This window comes from Stomoxys calcitrans, chromosome 5 (genome assembly GCF_963082655.1).
Source record: "Stomoxys calcitrans chromosome 5, idStoCalc2.1, whole genome shotgun sequence".
Classification (NCBI taxonomy): domain Eukaryota; kingdom Metazoa; phylum Arthropoda; class Insecta; order Diptera; family Muscidae; genus Stomoxys; species Stomoxys calcitrans.
The window spans coordinates 143,216,078-143,230,929 of NC_081556.1; the positions used below are offsets into that span (position 1 = coordinate 143,216,078).

Here is a 14,852-nt window from a genome sequence, read left to right on the forward strand (position 1 = left end):
ATCCGATTTGAATGAATTTTGGCACGACGTGTTTTGTTATGATATCCAACAACTGTGCCAAGTATGGTTCAAATCGGTTCATAACCTTATATAGCTGTCATATAAACCGGTCTGGGATCTTGACTTCTTGAACCTGTAGAGGTCGCAATTATTATCCGATTTGCCTGAAATTTTTTACGACGGATTCTCTCATGACCATCAACATACGTGTTTATTATGGTCTGAATCGGTCTATAGCCCGATACAGCTCCCATATAAATCGACCTCTATTTTACTTCTTGAGCCCCCAAAGTTCGCAATTCTTATTCGAATTGGATGACATTTTACACAGGTCTCCAACATATAATATAATTGTGGTCCGAACCGGACCATATCTTGATATCGCTCTAATAGCAGAGCAAATCATTTCTTGTATCCTGTTTTGCCTAAGAAGAGATGCCGGGAAAAGAACTCGACAAATGCGATCCATGGTGGAGGGTATATAAGATTCGGCCCGGCCGAACTAAGCACGCTTTTACTTGTTTTTTTTTCGATTCTATCCCACAGTGCAAAGGTAAAGAATTTTTTATACTTTTAGGGTCGGAAATGAATGGTCTATGTGTCTATGTGTGTTACAAATGGTATGACAAAAAGGAATGTATGATAAAAATCACCGATTTTCTTAAAAAAAAAACAAAATTCCCTTTTAGTAATTTGAGCAGTACATTTGAAAATTGTCCAGCTGTTCAACTAGCTTCTATTGTTGTGTCTTATATTTCTCATACTTACTTATCACACACTTGGAGACATCCCACATTCCCTTGTGCAACTTGATGCCCCTTGAATTGTCCAAGCACGAGGGTTGAGTATTGCGATCCTCGATGACATAACGATAGCCCTTATATCCATTATGCTCCTGTATGCCATCATAGTACATTTCCATGGTACGACAAGTTTCAATAGCCACAATGGTGAAGTTCGTATTCTTCTTTATGTAGGGTGGGAATAGGGAATTGTCCAAGGCATTGACCACATTAATGGGACAAGTTTCATTTGGTTTATTGCGTCCAATGTTGGATTTTTGTTCAGCGAAATATTCCTGGCCGTTAAGCTGATTGATGCGGAAGAAATTATCAAAACCATTTTTGGTGCCAATGCGAACATTGTAGATTTCGGTTTTTTCACGCAGGGCCTGTAAGTGGAGGAGAGGTAAAGAAAAAAAGGATTAAATTATATATAAAAAAAAAAAAATATTATTGGGTTACCCAAAAAGTAATTGCGGATTTTTTAAAAGAAAGTAAATGCATTTTTAATAAAACTTAGAATGAACTTTAATCAAATTTACTTTTTTTACACTTTTTTTTTCTAAAGCACGCTAAAAGTAACAGCTGATAACTGACAGAAGAAAGAATGCAATTACAGAGTCACAAGCCGTTGAAAAAATTTGTCAACGCCGACTATATGAAAAATCCGCAATTACCTTTTTGGCAACCCATTATTAATTTGTTTTCTGCTTATTTGTTTAAATTGAACTCATAATCAGTTTCTTAAATGGGATCCCATTCAAAACTACTGATTCGGCGAATTGTTGCATCAGTTCAAAAAACCCCTCTAAGTCATACAGGCGCCTGACAATTGTTTGACATTATTTGATAAGTTCTGCTTTTGGTAGCAAATGAGATTAAATTAGTTGATTGAACCTACATATTTCAAATTTCATTATCATTATATTGCTCAAGAGAATTTAAACCTTGATCTTTATAAATACGATAAGTAGGTTCATGAAAGCCTTGGATCTATTTATGTGGATGAATTGATGGGCATAATTATTACATACTTTAAACACATTTACAAATTAGGATTATTGAGTTTTTAATTTTTCGAGATTAGATTTTAGTTGGAATTTAAAATTTATTTTTATTGTCAACTAGCTGAATCGGGTCCGCTCCGCTGCTCCTTCTGTGCATATGGAACAAAACTGTCTTTGCAAGTTTATTTTCGACAATTAAAGAGCTTTAAGTAAAATACCATGCTACGAAAAATGGTATATGTATATCGCTTGACAAATAGCATAACAATATAAATGTCTTTATCTGAATCCCATATTATCGTTATTGTACTACTAATTCGCTCGAAGGGTTTAGGGCCATTTAAGTTTGGATGTTAGATGTACTCCTCTCTTAAAATACATTGTTTGAGCCCGATATTCCCATTGAGATTTTGGGAGTGGGCTGGCCCCTAGGTTGGTGATTGGTGGGTTTTGGGGGGTGGTGTGGACCCCCAGTGTGGACTCCCGAAAGTGGTTATGAATTTCGTGCTCTACTCCCAAATACCTCTCATTTAAGCCCCATATTGACATGATCGGTAAATATGTATATCCGATTTAGAGTTTCGGGTGTGAGGTGATCCCCCAGACACTTAGCCTTGAAAAAAACAGTAAGGAAGGGCAAAAGTCGGGCGATGCCGACTGCACAATACCCTACACCTACCCTATAAGTACAATGTGGGAACTATATCCAATTCTGAACCAATTTTGATCGACCTTGGCGAGCAAATATGTTCAAAGCGTAATAACAACGGTTGACAAATGACAATATTTTGGGAAATTGCCCAAAATCTGACAAACATAAACATTGGAGCTATATCTAATTCCGAACCGATTTCGAGCAAATTTCGCAGATAATGTGGAAGTCGTCGAGCAAGGCGTTGTACAAAGTTTTGGAAAAATTGGTCAATAAATGCGATTGCAATGGTTCTAGGAGTGAAAATCGGGCGATATATATATATATATATATATATATATATATATATATATATATATATATATATATATATATATATATATATATATATATATATATATGTGTATATATATATGAGAGATATATGTAAATCTGAGCCGAATTCTATGAAATTCACCAGAAATGTCGAGAGTCATAAGAAAATCCGTCCCGCCAAATTTCGAGGGACGATTTCAAGAAAACTTCTCAGATATTGTGGTAGTCGTCGAGGAAGGTGTTGTACACAATTTTGGGAAGATTGGTCAATAAATGACGTTGCAATGGCTTTAGGAGTGAAAATCGGGCTATATGTATATGAGAGCTATATCTAAATCTGAACCGATTTCAATGAAATTCACCAGTAATGTCGAGAGTCATAAGAAAATCCGTCCCGCCGAATTTCGAGCGGATGGGATAACAAAACACCATTTAATTGCTATATTACTGCAAATCGGACGAACCTATATATATGGGAGCTATATCTAAATCTGAACCGATTTCAAGCAAACTTCTCAGATATTGTGGTAGTCGTCGAGGAAGGTGTTGTACAAAATTTTGGGAAGATTGGTCAATAAATGAGCTTGCAATGGCTCTAGGAGTGAAAATCGGGCTATATGTATATGAGAGCTATATCTAAATCTGAACCGATTCCAATGAAATTCACCAGTAATGTCGAGAGTCATAAGAAAATCCGTCCTAACGAATTTCGAGAGAATAGGTTAACAAATGACATTTGTATTCCATTATTACTGCAAATCGAAGGCACATATATAGGGGAGCTATATCCATATCTGATCCGATTTTTTCCAATTTTAATAGGCTTCGTCTCTAGGCCGAAAAACATGCCTGTATCAAATTTGAAGACGATCGGATGAAAATTGCGACCTGTACACAAATTAACATGGACAGACGGACAGACAGACAGGCGGACAAAGCTAAATCGAATCAGAAAGAGATTCTAAATCGATCGGTATACTTATCAATGGGTCTATTTCTCTACCTTTTGGGTGTTACAAACTAATTCACTAAGATATAATACCCTGTACCACAGTAGTGGTGTAGGGTAGGATTCGTGTTCCACTCTAAAATACCTTTTCCTCCCCATATTGCAATGGTCAGCAAATGCGAACTTTTAGGGTGGTGTTGTGGGAGTGGGAACTTTTCCCGAATATTGATATCAGATTTGTGCTTTACTCCCAAAGACCTTTCATTTGAGCCCCATATTACCATTTATTTAAGCCCCACACTGATGTGGTCGGAAAATGTTCCCGATTTAGTGGTGTTTTGGGGAGTGGGGTGGTCCCCCAAACACTTAGCCCTGAAAATATATCAGCAAAGTGCTCTATTCTCATATATCTATATATCATTTATTTGAACCTAATATTGCCATTGGCCACAAAATTGGATATCAAATCCGTTTAGTAATCTCAAATTCCATTCACTGAAACCCCTTACTGAAAAACCAGCAAATATATCTGGTTTGGGCCCTAAAAATATGAATATCTAGTTCCACTGTCTTGAAGACCCAAATTGTCTTGGTGAGCAAATACGTCCTATTTGGGGGTTGTTATGGAAGTGGGACGTCCCCTAGATAGTTGGTCCCGAATATTGGTGTCAGATTTATGGTCTACTCCCAAATACCTTCCATTTGAGCCTCATTTTTCCATAGTCGGCAAACATGACAAGTTTGGGGGGTGTTTTGGGGGATGAGCGGCCGCCCAGTTACTTGGCTCATATTGCAATGGTCAGCAAATACTTCTTATTTGGGTGGTGTTATGGGGATGGGGTGGCCCCATAGACACTTTTCCCGAATATTGATATCAGATTCGTTCTTTATTTCCAAAGATCTTTCATTTGAGCCCCATATTGCTATGGTCGTAAATTGGTCCGATTTTGGGGTGTTTTGGGGGTTGGGTTGGTCCCCCAAACACTTGATCCGACAATTGGATATCAAATTCGTTTTCCAATCTTAAATACCTTTCATTTGAACCCCATATTGCCATGGTCAGTAAGTAAGTCCTGTTTAGGGGGTGTTTTGGGGAAGGGGGGACCCCCAGAAATTTGGTCCCACATTTGGATATCAGATTCGTAGTTTACTCGCAAATACGTTTCATTTGAGTCCCATATTTATATGGTCGGTAAATATGTGGTGGGGCGGCCCCCTAGGTACCCCATCCGGAAATTGGATACCAAATTTTTGTTTTTAGGTTACTATAAGAGATCACACAAAATTTCGCTTAAATCGCACCACCCATTTCTGACATCTGGCGTTTCTGAAATTTTGGGCAAGGGGAAGGGTTCACCTCCCCCTTCGGATATCAAAGAATGTAGTAACTTTAATTCGATCCTCATATTGCCTTGGTCAGTACATAAGTTCTGTGTGGGGGGTGTTTTTGGGAACCAGAAACTTGGTTCCACTTTTGGATGTTAAATTCGTATTCTACTCGCAAATACCTTTTATTTGAGTCCCATATTGCCAGGGTCGGTAAATATGTCCGATTTAGGGGTTGGGGGTTGGAGTGGTCCCCCAAACACGTGGTCCGAAAATTGGATTTCAGATTCGTTTTCTAATCGTAAATACCTTTCATTTGAGTCCCATATTGTTGTGATTGGTCTATATATATATATGGTAGGTTTTGGGGTGGGGCGTCCCCCCTATGTGCCTCCGGAATTTGGATACCAAATTTTTGTTTTTAGGTTACTGTAAGAGATCATACAAAATTTCGCTGAAATCGCACCACACATTTCCGAGATTTATTGTTTCTGAAAATTAGGGTAAGGGGGAGGGTCCGCCCCCCCTCAGAAATCGGAAAATTTAGGAGGCCAACGTAGCGCAGAGATTAGTATGTCCGCCTATGACGCTGAACGCCTGGGTTCGAATCCTAGCGAGACCATCAGAAAAAATTTTCACCGGTGGTTTTCCCCTCCTAATGCTGGCGACATTTGTGAGCTACTATGCCATGTAAAACTTCTCTCCAAAGAGATGTCGCACTGTGGCACGCTGTTCGGACTCGGCTATAAAAAGGAGGACCCTTAGCATTGAGCTTAAATTTGAATCGGACTGCACTCATTGATTTGTGAGAAGTTTGCCCCTGTTCCTTAGTGGAATGTTCTTGGGCAAAATTTGCATTTGTAGTACCCTTTTTTCACCACCGGATTATTATGTGAAAATTTCAAGAAAATCGGTTCAGCCGTTTTTGAGTCTATACGGAACAAACAAACACAAATTGATTATATATGAGAAGATTATGATTATTTATAGATTTCCATACAATATTCAAAACTAGGAATTAAAAATGCCATAATACAAATACAAAATTCATAAGTTTTCTTGATTCATTGATTATTGTTATTGCAATATCAGCCTAGCATTTCATAATTATCGTTCAAATATTGAAAAGTCTCATTGCTTGTCATTATTTGTAAATATGTACAACGAATTCCTTTGCCGATTGTTTGTTTTTACTAAAATTCTTTTTTTTACCGCTAACAACAACACTTATGAAAGCTTCAAGTCTTGCCACAGAGCCCATTAGTCCAAGTCATGACAGTTTTGACAACCTGTTAATTTACAAAACAAAAACACATGTTTCTAGATTACATGCGGCAACCCTTTATCAGTTTTAGTTGACCTATTGACTGCTAAGCGTTTGTCATGCCACAAGATCTACCTATTGTGCACAATATTTTGTTGTTTTTTTTTTGTCTTAATTATTATATTCTTAGAAAACTTGTATTCATATGTATTTACATACACACATATATACAAATGAAAAAAAAGGAAATATTTCACTTTTACATATATACCAACTAAAATAAGTGTTTTTGTATGAATCAGCTGATTACTGTCACTGATTATCATATCACTATATATGACGTTGACTTTAGGCTTTATGACTTTTGTGAATGAAAAATATTTTTCAATTAAATTTTGTTCTTTGAGAATGCTAACGTCAATCTGCGATGCATGCGTCAATTTTGAGACTGATTATTTGCTTTTCGATAAAAGCGATAACTCTTCTAGCAATTGCAACGCGTTTAGGTGGCAACGCAATAAATATGCGGTAACATTGTTTGAAGACAACACGTTACGTATCCTATGATTCACAAGTTTCTTGCGGGCTTATGTGACAACTGCTGTCACATCAATTTACAAAAACATTGCAGAGTGTCCTAAAAGGCAAACAAAGTGAAAAAAGTTCATAATATTTGATCTGTTGCTGCTGTTAATGGTGGTGTCATATGTACTACAAAATGGGCAACTTTTTATAAAAAATTTGGAAAATTGCACCGATTTTAAAAACGCAAAGGATGGGGGTATACTAATTAGGATGGAGGTAAACTAATTTCGTCATTCCGTTTGTTACACATCGAAGTATTGACCTCAGACCCAACAAAGTATGTATATTCTTGATCGCCTTGACATTCTGAGTCGATTTAGCCATGTACGTCTGTCTGTCGATATCATGCTAACTTTCGAAGGAATAAAGCTAGGCGCTTGAAATTTTGCACAAATATTTCATACATGTTAATGGGCCATATCGGTCCATGTTTTGATAAAACTGCCATATAAACCGCTCTTGGGTCTTGATTTCTTGAGCCTCTAGAGGACGAAATTCTTATCCCATTTGAATGAAATTTTGTATGAAGTGTTTTGCTTTGTCTTCCAACGACTATACCTAGTATGGTCTAAATCGGCCTATGACCGGGTATAGCTAGCATATAAATTGATCTCGAATCTTGACCTCTTGAGCGGGCGAAATTATTATTCGATTTGGCTGGAATTTTGCAAGAAGTGTTTTATTATGACTTCCAACAATTATGTCAAGTATGGTCAAAGTTGGTTTCTAACCTGATATAGCTCCCACACACATCTTCACTTGAGGGCGCAATTCTTACCCGATATGGCATATGACTGAGCTAGACCCAGGGGTCTCAATGTTAACTTAGAGAAATATATATTTTCAAAACTGAAATGTGTCTGTTCACGAGAAAGATGAAAAGTTCAATTGACTGGGCCAGACCCAGGGGTCTCAATCTTAATCCAAAGAAGACTGAAATATTCCTGTTCACGAGGAAGACGAAGGTGGACCAATGTGGCGCACCACGTTTTCTCAATAAAATGATTTCGATATTTGACAAGGTCAAATACTTAGGAGTGATCTTGCATAGGAAACTTAATTGGAAGTGTCCCATTCAGGAGCGTACTGAGAAGACTCACAGATGTTGGGAACTATGTAGACGGGCCGTAAGCTCGAAATGGTGCCTGAATCCGAGGATAGTCCACTGGCTCTACAGGAGCGTGATTAGACCAATACTTACTTACGTTTCAATTTGGTGCAAAAAGTTGTTGTCTTGGCATAGGCGAAGCAATGAGGACACCACTAAGTCACTGAAGACTATTCCAGATATCCGACCCATTAACGTACAGATTAAATATGAGGCAACCATTGCGGCTATGAAACTTAAGGCGATGAGAAAATGGATTGAGGATGGGAGCAGCTCATACCATCGCGGTATAATCGAGGCGACGATAGTAAACCTGGAAGGAAGGGAAGAGGATTCGATCGGATACCGGAGATGACATTTGAGATCGAGTGCGAGGCACTGTTGCCAGCCGCAAAGTCTTGGACTGATGGAATCCTAGAATTGCCATCTGGAAGATCATGTTACACAGATGGATTAAAGGTAGAGTACAGAGTGAGCCTGGGGGTCTAGATTGAGAACCCAGGGACTGAGATCTGTTTTAGACTGCCTGACCATAATACGGTCCTTCAGGCGGAGATCCGGGCGATCTCGGAATTCGTGAGTAGGTGGGGGGCTAAAGCTAGGAAGTCAGATGTGAACATCTTTACGGACAGTAACATGGACACAAGGGCAATAATTAACGCCTTCTCTGATGATGGCACAATCCGCAGTCCGAGTTAAGGGCGTGGGTGTCGAACGCCCATGTTAAATTGTGGAACAGCGAAACAGTCGGTAAGACGGTGAAAACCCTATGGGGTGATCCGGTTCGTGAGAGGACGAGTCTCTTACTGAAAGGAAGTAAGAAGAAGGTCAGTGTAGCTTTTGGTATCCTAACCGGTTCGTGAGGGGACGAGGCTCTTACTGAAAGGAAGTAAGAAGAAGGTCAGTGAAGCTTTTGGTATCCTAACGGAACACATAGGACTACAAGCTCACTAATGCAAAATCGGTGCGACAAATAATAGCATGTGGGGAAGATGATGATGAAAAAATATGGCGTTTTTTATTTCGTTTCGAAGATTAAAAATTCAAGATTCGCAAAAAAAAAATTTGAGGTTCGAAATAAAAGGTTGAAAATTTTAAGCCGAAAATCAAATTTTTAAATCTCGATTTTCGAAAAATTGATGTTGAAAAAGAGTTAGTTCGAGAATATGAAAAGATATGTTTCAAAATTCGAAGTTTGAAAAATCGAAAAAATTTAAGTTCGAAAAATTAAAGTTTAAAAATTCCAAGTTCGAAAACTAAAATTTTTAATTATGTTTATAAAAGATTAGAAAATTAATAATTTTTCAATTGAAAGTTCGAATGTAAAATTAGTTCAAAAAATCGAAGTTCGAAAAAATAGTTTCAAAATATATGTTTGAAAATTCGAAGAATTTAAATTCAAAAAATCGGTTTTTGAAAATCAAAGTTCGAAAATTATAAGCGCAAAAATGTTAAACTATATATTTAGAACTATTTTCATTACAAGTCCGAAATTTTCAATTTTGAAATTGAAATAAATTGAAAGTTCGAAAAATCGATTAAAAAATAAGTTTAATGTAATCATTCTCTTCAGGCGCTCGTTTCAAAAACCTAATTCGTTTAGAAGTTAATAAATTCGAGGTTCTATAATAGAAGTATAAATTTGAAAATTCGAGGTTCGAACAATCGAAAATCGAATTAGAAGTTTGAAATATCGATCTTCGAAAAATTTAAATTTGAAAAAATTAATGTTGAAAAAAAGTTAGTTAGAGAAAATGAAAAAAAAAAATTGGATTTTGGAAATTCGAAGTTTGGAAAATTAAAAGTTCGAAAAGGTTAAGCTTGAAATGAAATGTTTGAAAATTCGAAGTTTGAAAATTCAAAGTTTGAAAATTCCAAGTTTGAAAATTCAAAGTTTGAAAATTCAAAGTTTGAAAATTCAAAGTTTGAAAATTCGAAGTTTGAAAATTCAAAGTTTGAAAATTCGTAGTTCGAAAATTCTAACTTAAAAAATTTTAAGTTTTAAATTTCTTAGTTAGAAAAATAGAAGGTCCTTGAAATATAAGTTGGGAAAATAAAAGTTCGAAAACAAAGTTTTGAATATTCAAAGTCCGAAAATTCGATAAATTTAAGTTCGAAAAATCGAAGTTCGAAAAAACAGTTTCAAAATATATGTTAGAAAATTCGAAACATCGAATTTGAAAATTCGAAACATCGAATTTGAAAATTCGAAATTGCAAATTCGAAGTTGAAAAAATTTAAGGTTCAAAAGGTTTCGAAAAATTTAAGTTTGAAAAAAATGAGTTTTGAAAAAAAATGATTGAAAATTCGAAGTTCTAAAATTCTAAATTCCAACAATTGAGGTTCAAAAGTAATTGTTTGAAAGTTTGAAATTTCCAAAGTACAAAAATTCAATGATTGAAAAATGTATGTTCGAAAACTTCATGTTCGAAAATTTGAAACTTTAAATTTTTAACTTTGTAATTAGAAGTTCGAAAATTTAAATGTTGGCGACTGAAAGCTCGACTTAAAGAATTAGTTGAAACTAGGCGCTCGTTTCAAAAATTGAATTGGCATTGAAGTTAAAAAATGTGAGGTTCGAAACGAGAAGTTCAAAAATTAGCGGTCCAAAAATCCGTCCGCTGATGTTATTATTGGTGGTCGAAATTGAAATCACGATACGGATAGCCAGTCAAATGTTTCTAGCAACAGCACACTTTTGTTGACTTTTAAATGTTTTTAGGTAGGATATTCTTTGAAGAGAGGCCACCCTAGCGCAGAGGTAAGCATGTCCGCCTATGACGCTGAACGCCTGGGTTCGAATCCTGCCGAGACCATCAGATAAAAATTTTCAGCAGTGGTTTTCCCCTCCTAATGCTGGGAACATTTGTGGAGTACTATGCCATGTAAAACTTCTCTCCAAAGAGGTGTCGCACTGCGGCATGCCGTTCGGACTCGGCTATAAAAAGGAGACCGCTTATCATTGAGCTTAAACACATATAAATGAGTGCAGTCCGACTCATTTATATGTGAGAAGTTTGCCTCTATTCCTTAGAGGAATGTTCATGGGCAAAATTTGCATTGAATTCTTTGAATAGAAAGCATTAAACAATGGTCTAAAGCCGGACAATATCCTGCAATGAAATCTCAACAAGATTGTATGACCGAAAAAAGAAAGCGAAACAGACAGTTTTAATTATCCTAATTAGAAGTTCGAATATTTAAATTTTGATGACTTGAAGTTCGAATAATCGAATTAAAAATTAGTTAAAATTCTCCCTAGGGGGTCGTTTTAAAAGTTGAATTGGTTTTGAAATTAAAACATTCGAGGTTTAAAAAGAGTATTTAAAAAATTTGGGGTTCGAAAATTCGAGTTTTAAAAATTCAATGTTCGAAAAATGTATGTTTAAAAAATCGGTGTTAAAAAATGTAAGTTTGACAAAAAGAAGTTTGAAAGTAAGTGTAATTCGACGTTAAAAAATTCGAAAGTTCAAAAAACAGAGGTTCAACAATAGAATTCGAAGTTTGAAAATTCAAAGTTCGAAAATTCGATGTTCGTTAAATCTAAAATTTTAATTTGAAAATCGGCGTTAGAAAAATATAAGTTTGACAAAAAAAGGCGTTTGAAAGTAAATGTTTGAAATTTAGACTTTCGAAGTTCGAAAAAAGAGGTTAAAAATCTTATTTACAAGTTTGAAAATTTAAAGATGAAAAATGCGATGTTGGTAAAATCAATGTTAAATTGAAAATTCGATGTTCAAAAGTTCGAAAAATTAGAGGGTGAAAATTTTAATTCCAACTTTGAAAATTCGAAGTTCGAAAATTGTGAAGTACAAATGTGTTCGATTTTCGTAAGATCGAAAATATAGGATTAAAAATAAAAGTTATAAAACTAAATGTTCTAAAATTTAAACCTAAAATTTATGAGAAATTCGAAAATTTTAGAAATATTGAAAGTTCAAATGTTTCGAAATCCTTTTCTGTAGGTACTCTCTTCAAAAATTTAATTGTTTTTTTTACAAGTTTGAAAATTTAAAGATAAAAAATTCGATGTTGGTAAAACCAATGTTAAATTGAATATCCGATGTTCAAAAGTTCGAAAAATAGAGGTTGAAAATTTTAATTCCAACTTTGAAAATTCAAAGTTCGAAAATTGTGAAGTACAAAAGTTCAAAAATGATCGATTTTCGTAAGATCGAAAATATAGGATTAAAAATAAAAGTTATAAAACTAAATGTTCTAAAATTGAAACCTAAAATTTATGAGAAATTCGAAAATTTAAGAAATATTGAAAGTTCGAATGTTTCGAAATCCTTTTCTGTAGGTACTCTCTTCAAAAGTTTAATTGTTTTTGAAGGTAAGAAAATCGATCAATCAAAAATTCGATCTTCGAAAATTGGAAGTTTCAGACTTCAAAGTTCGATATCAGTTTCAAAAATTCCTAATCAAAAAAATCGAGTTTAAAACGAGGTTCAAAAATAATTGTTTGAAAGTTTGAAAATTCGGAGTCCAAAAATTCAATGTTTGAAAAATTTTTGGTCGAAAAATGTATGTTCGAAAATTCAAAGTTCGAAATTTTGAAATTTTAAACATTAAACTTTTAACTTTGTTAATTAGAAGTTCGAAAATTAAATGTTGGCAACTGATAGTTCAAATAGTCGAATATAAGAATTAGTTAAAACTATGCTCTGTAGGCGCTCGTTTCAAAAAATGAATTGGTATCGAAATTAAAAAATTCGATGTTCCAAAAGAATTAAAAAATTAAAATTTTAATGTTTTTTTTTAATCAATTCTAAACATATATTCTTATTTAGACTACACTAAAGCTTCTATAAAAACTTTATAATATCGTTTTAGGCATTCCACCAAATGACATTTTTTTAAAATTTTAAGTTTGAAATTTTAAAATTTGGATTTTGAGATGAGAAAAGTCAAAAATATTAAAATGTAAAACATTTTTGTTTATTTATTGGGTTGCCCAAAAAGTAATTGCGGATTTTTTAAAGAAATTAAATGCATTTTTAATAAAACTTAGAATGAACTTTAATCAAATATACTTTTTTTACACTTTTTCCTAAAGCAAGTTAAAAGTAACAGCTGATAACTGACAGAAGAAAGAATGCAATTACAGAGTCACAAGCTGTGAAAAAATTTGTCAACGCCGACTTTATGAAAAATCCGCAATTACTTTTTGGGCAACCCAATATATACTGAAAACCAACACTTCCTCTATATTCTGACCTAACGCAACTCTCGCGAAAATCTTCCACTTAATATGGCCACTGAACAAAAATATTAGCCATTGAAGCAACCACCACTTTAAGCCCACTGGCATTGGCCATATAAATTTACAGATAGCTAAGCTAGATACTCACATTGAACAACAATCCACAATTGGACACAATATTTGGCACATACTGTGATAATAAATTCAACGCTGGCACCTTGAAATCCCACAAAAAGTAATAGACACTGCGGTTCATGAACAATGGCTCATTAATGGTGATGGCATTGAAGGCATGGCGCACCAGGAACACCCAATCATGTAATTTGGCTGCAGCACCCAACAACACCAGATTGGGCAATGTAATGGTCTGATTGAGAATATCGGGCGCGCAACTAGCCTCAGGATCAAATTCGATATGCTTGTAGCGGGTCTTGTGATATATCAACATATCATCGGTTTGATTGAGAATTTTATTTTGACCGCGCATTTTGTAGACAATGGGTCCCACCTCCTGGACACGCATGCGGGTGTCATTGCCATTAAGGAATTCCTCGGCATTGGTGACATTGAACAGATACATGCTAATACTGCCGAAAGGTGATTCCTTCCAATTCATTTGCGAAATGAAACCTTTGCGAAAGCGTATGTGCTCCTTGGATAATTCCAGTTGATAGTCAATGGCCAGAGAGACAATGAAAAAGGCCAGAAATAAGACACCTGAAACTCCTAACAGCACTAATTTGCCTATAAGGGAAACAAAGGAAAAGAAATCACACATTTCACTAAATTTCTTTTTTTTTCCAAAATTGAAATTCACTACTAACATTTGAAACACTTGTTGGCAGTCATGATTTTTTTTTCAGTTTTATTCAATTTTTTGTTTAAAAAATCTTTAAATCCTTGTTTAATAATTCAAGATCATTGAGAAAACACTCAAATTCACTGAGCAAACCACTAAACGTTAAACTCGTGTACTCGCTCAATTTGAAAACGCGTCCGTTGAGCCCGAGTCCAGTTTCTGGATTAAAGTCGGCGTTATTTCTTTCAAGACGTGGCCAGCCCGACTAAGGCTTGAAATCTCATTCGGCCGGGGATTTCAAGTCCAAAATCAGCAAAAAGAAACAGAAACAACACAATATCGCCGGCTTATATTTTTGAAACGAAAAAAGCAAGAAAAAACACATGTATAAAAAACTTAAACATTTCTTATCATCCGATGTCTAGTTTAATGTTCATTAAATACACCGAGAATAATGCTAAGGGACTACGTTTGACGTTTAGAAAAGCCCGGTAAACTTAGGTTTAACAAGTAGCAGAGTGCTAATTTCGGCCGGGCCGAATCTTTTATACCCTCCACCTTGGATCGCATTTCTCGAGTTTTTTTTAGGCAAACAGGGAAAACAGGATAATAATCATAAATGAATTGAATGTTAAAGACCATAGTATTAGTAGTCATACAGTCCATTCGGATAAGAATTGCGTCTTGTAGGGGCTCAAGAAGCATAATAATAATAAAACAATTCGCACAAAATATCAGCCAAATCGGATGAGAATTGCGCTCTCTAGTGACTCAACAAGTCATAACCCCAGATCGGTTTATATGGCAGCTATATCAAAACGTGGACCGATATAGCCCATTTATAATCTCAACCGACCTA

General features: G+C 35.3%; 1 protein-coding gene across 1 annotated transcript in view; it reads right to left on the bottom strand.

The window, feature by feature from the left end:
- Window positions 1–14,265, bottom strand: part of LOC106088461 (scavenger receptor class B member 1) — an 18,621-nt gene extending 4,356 nt beyond the window's left edge. Inside the window, exons 1-3 of the mRNA XM_059369007.1 lie at window positions 14,019–14,265; window positions 13,343–13,938; window positions 769–1,171 (exon numbers count right to left, since the gene is read on the bottom strand). Coding sequence (XP_059224990.1) covers window positions 769–1,171; window positions 13,343–13,938; window positions 14,019–14,043 — 1,024 coding nt within the window. The 5' untranslated portion in view covers window positions 14,044–14,265. The remainder of the gene's footprint in view (window positions 1–768; window positions 1,172–13,342; window positions 13,939–14,018) is intronic.
- Window positions 14,266–14,852: the final 587 nt, after the last annotated feature.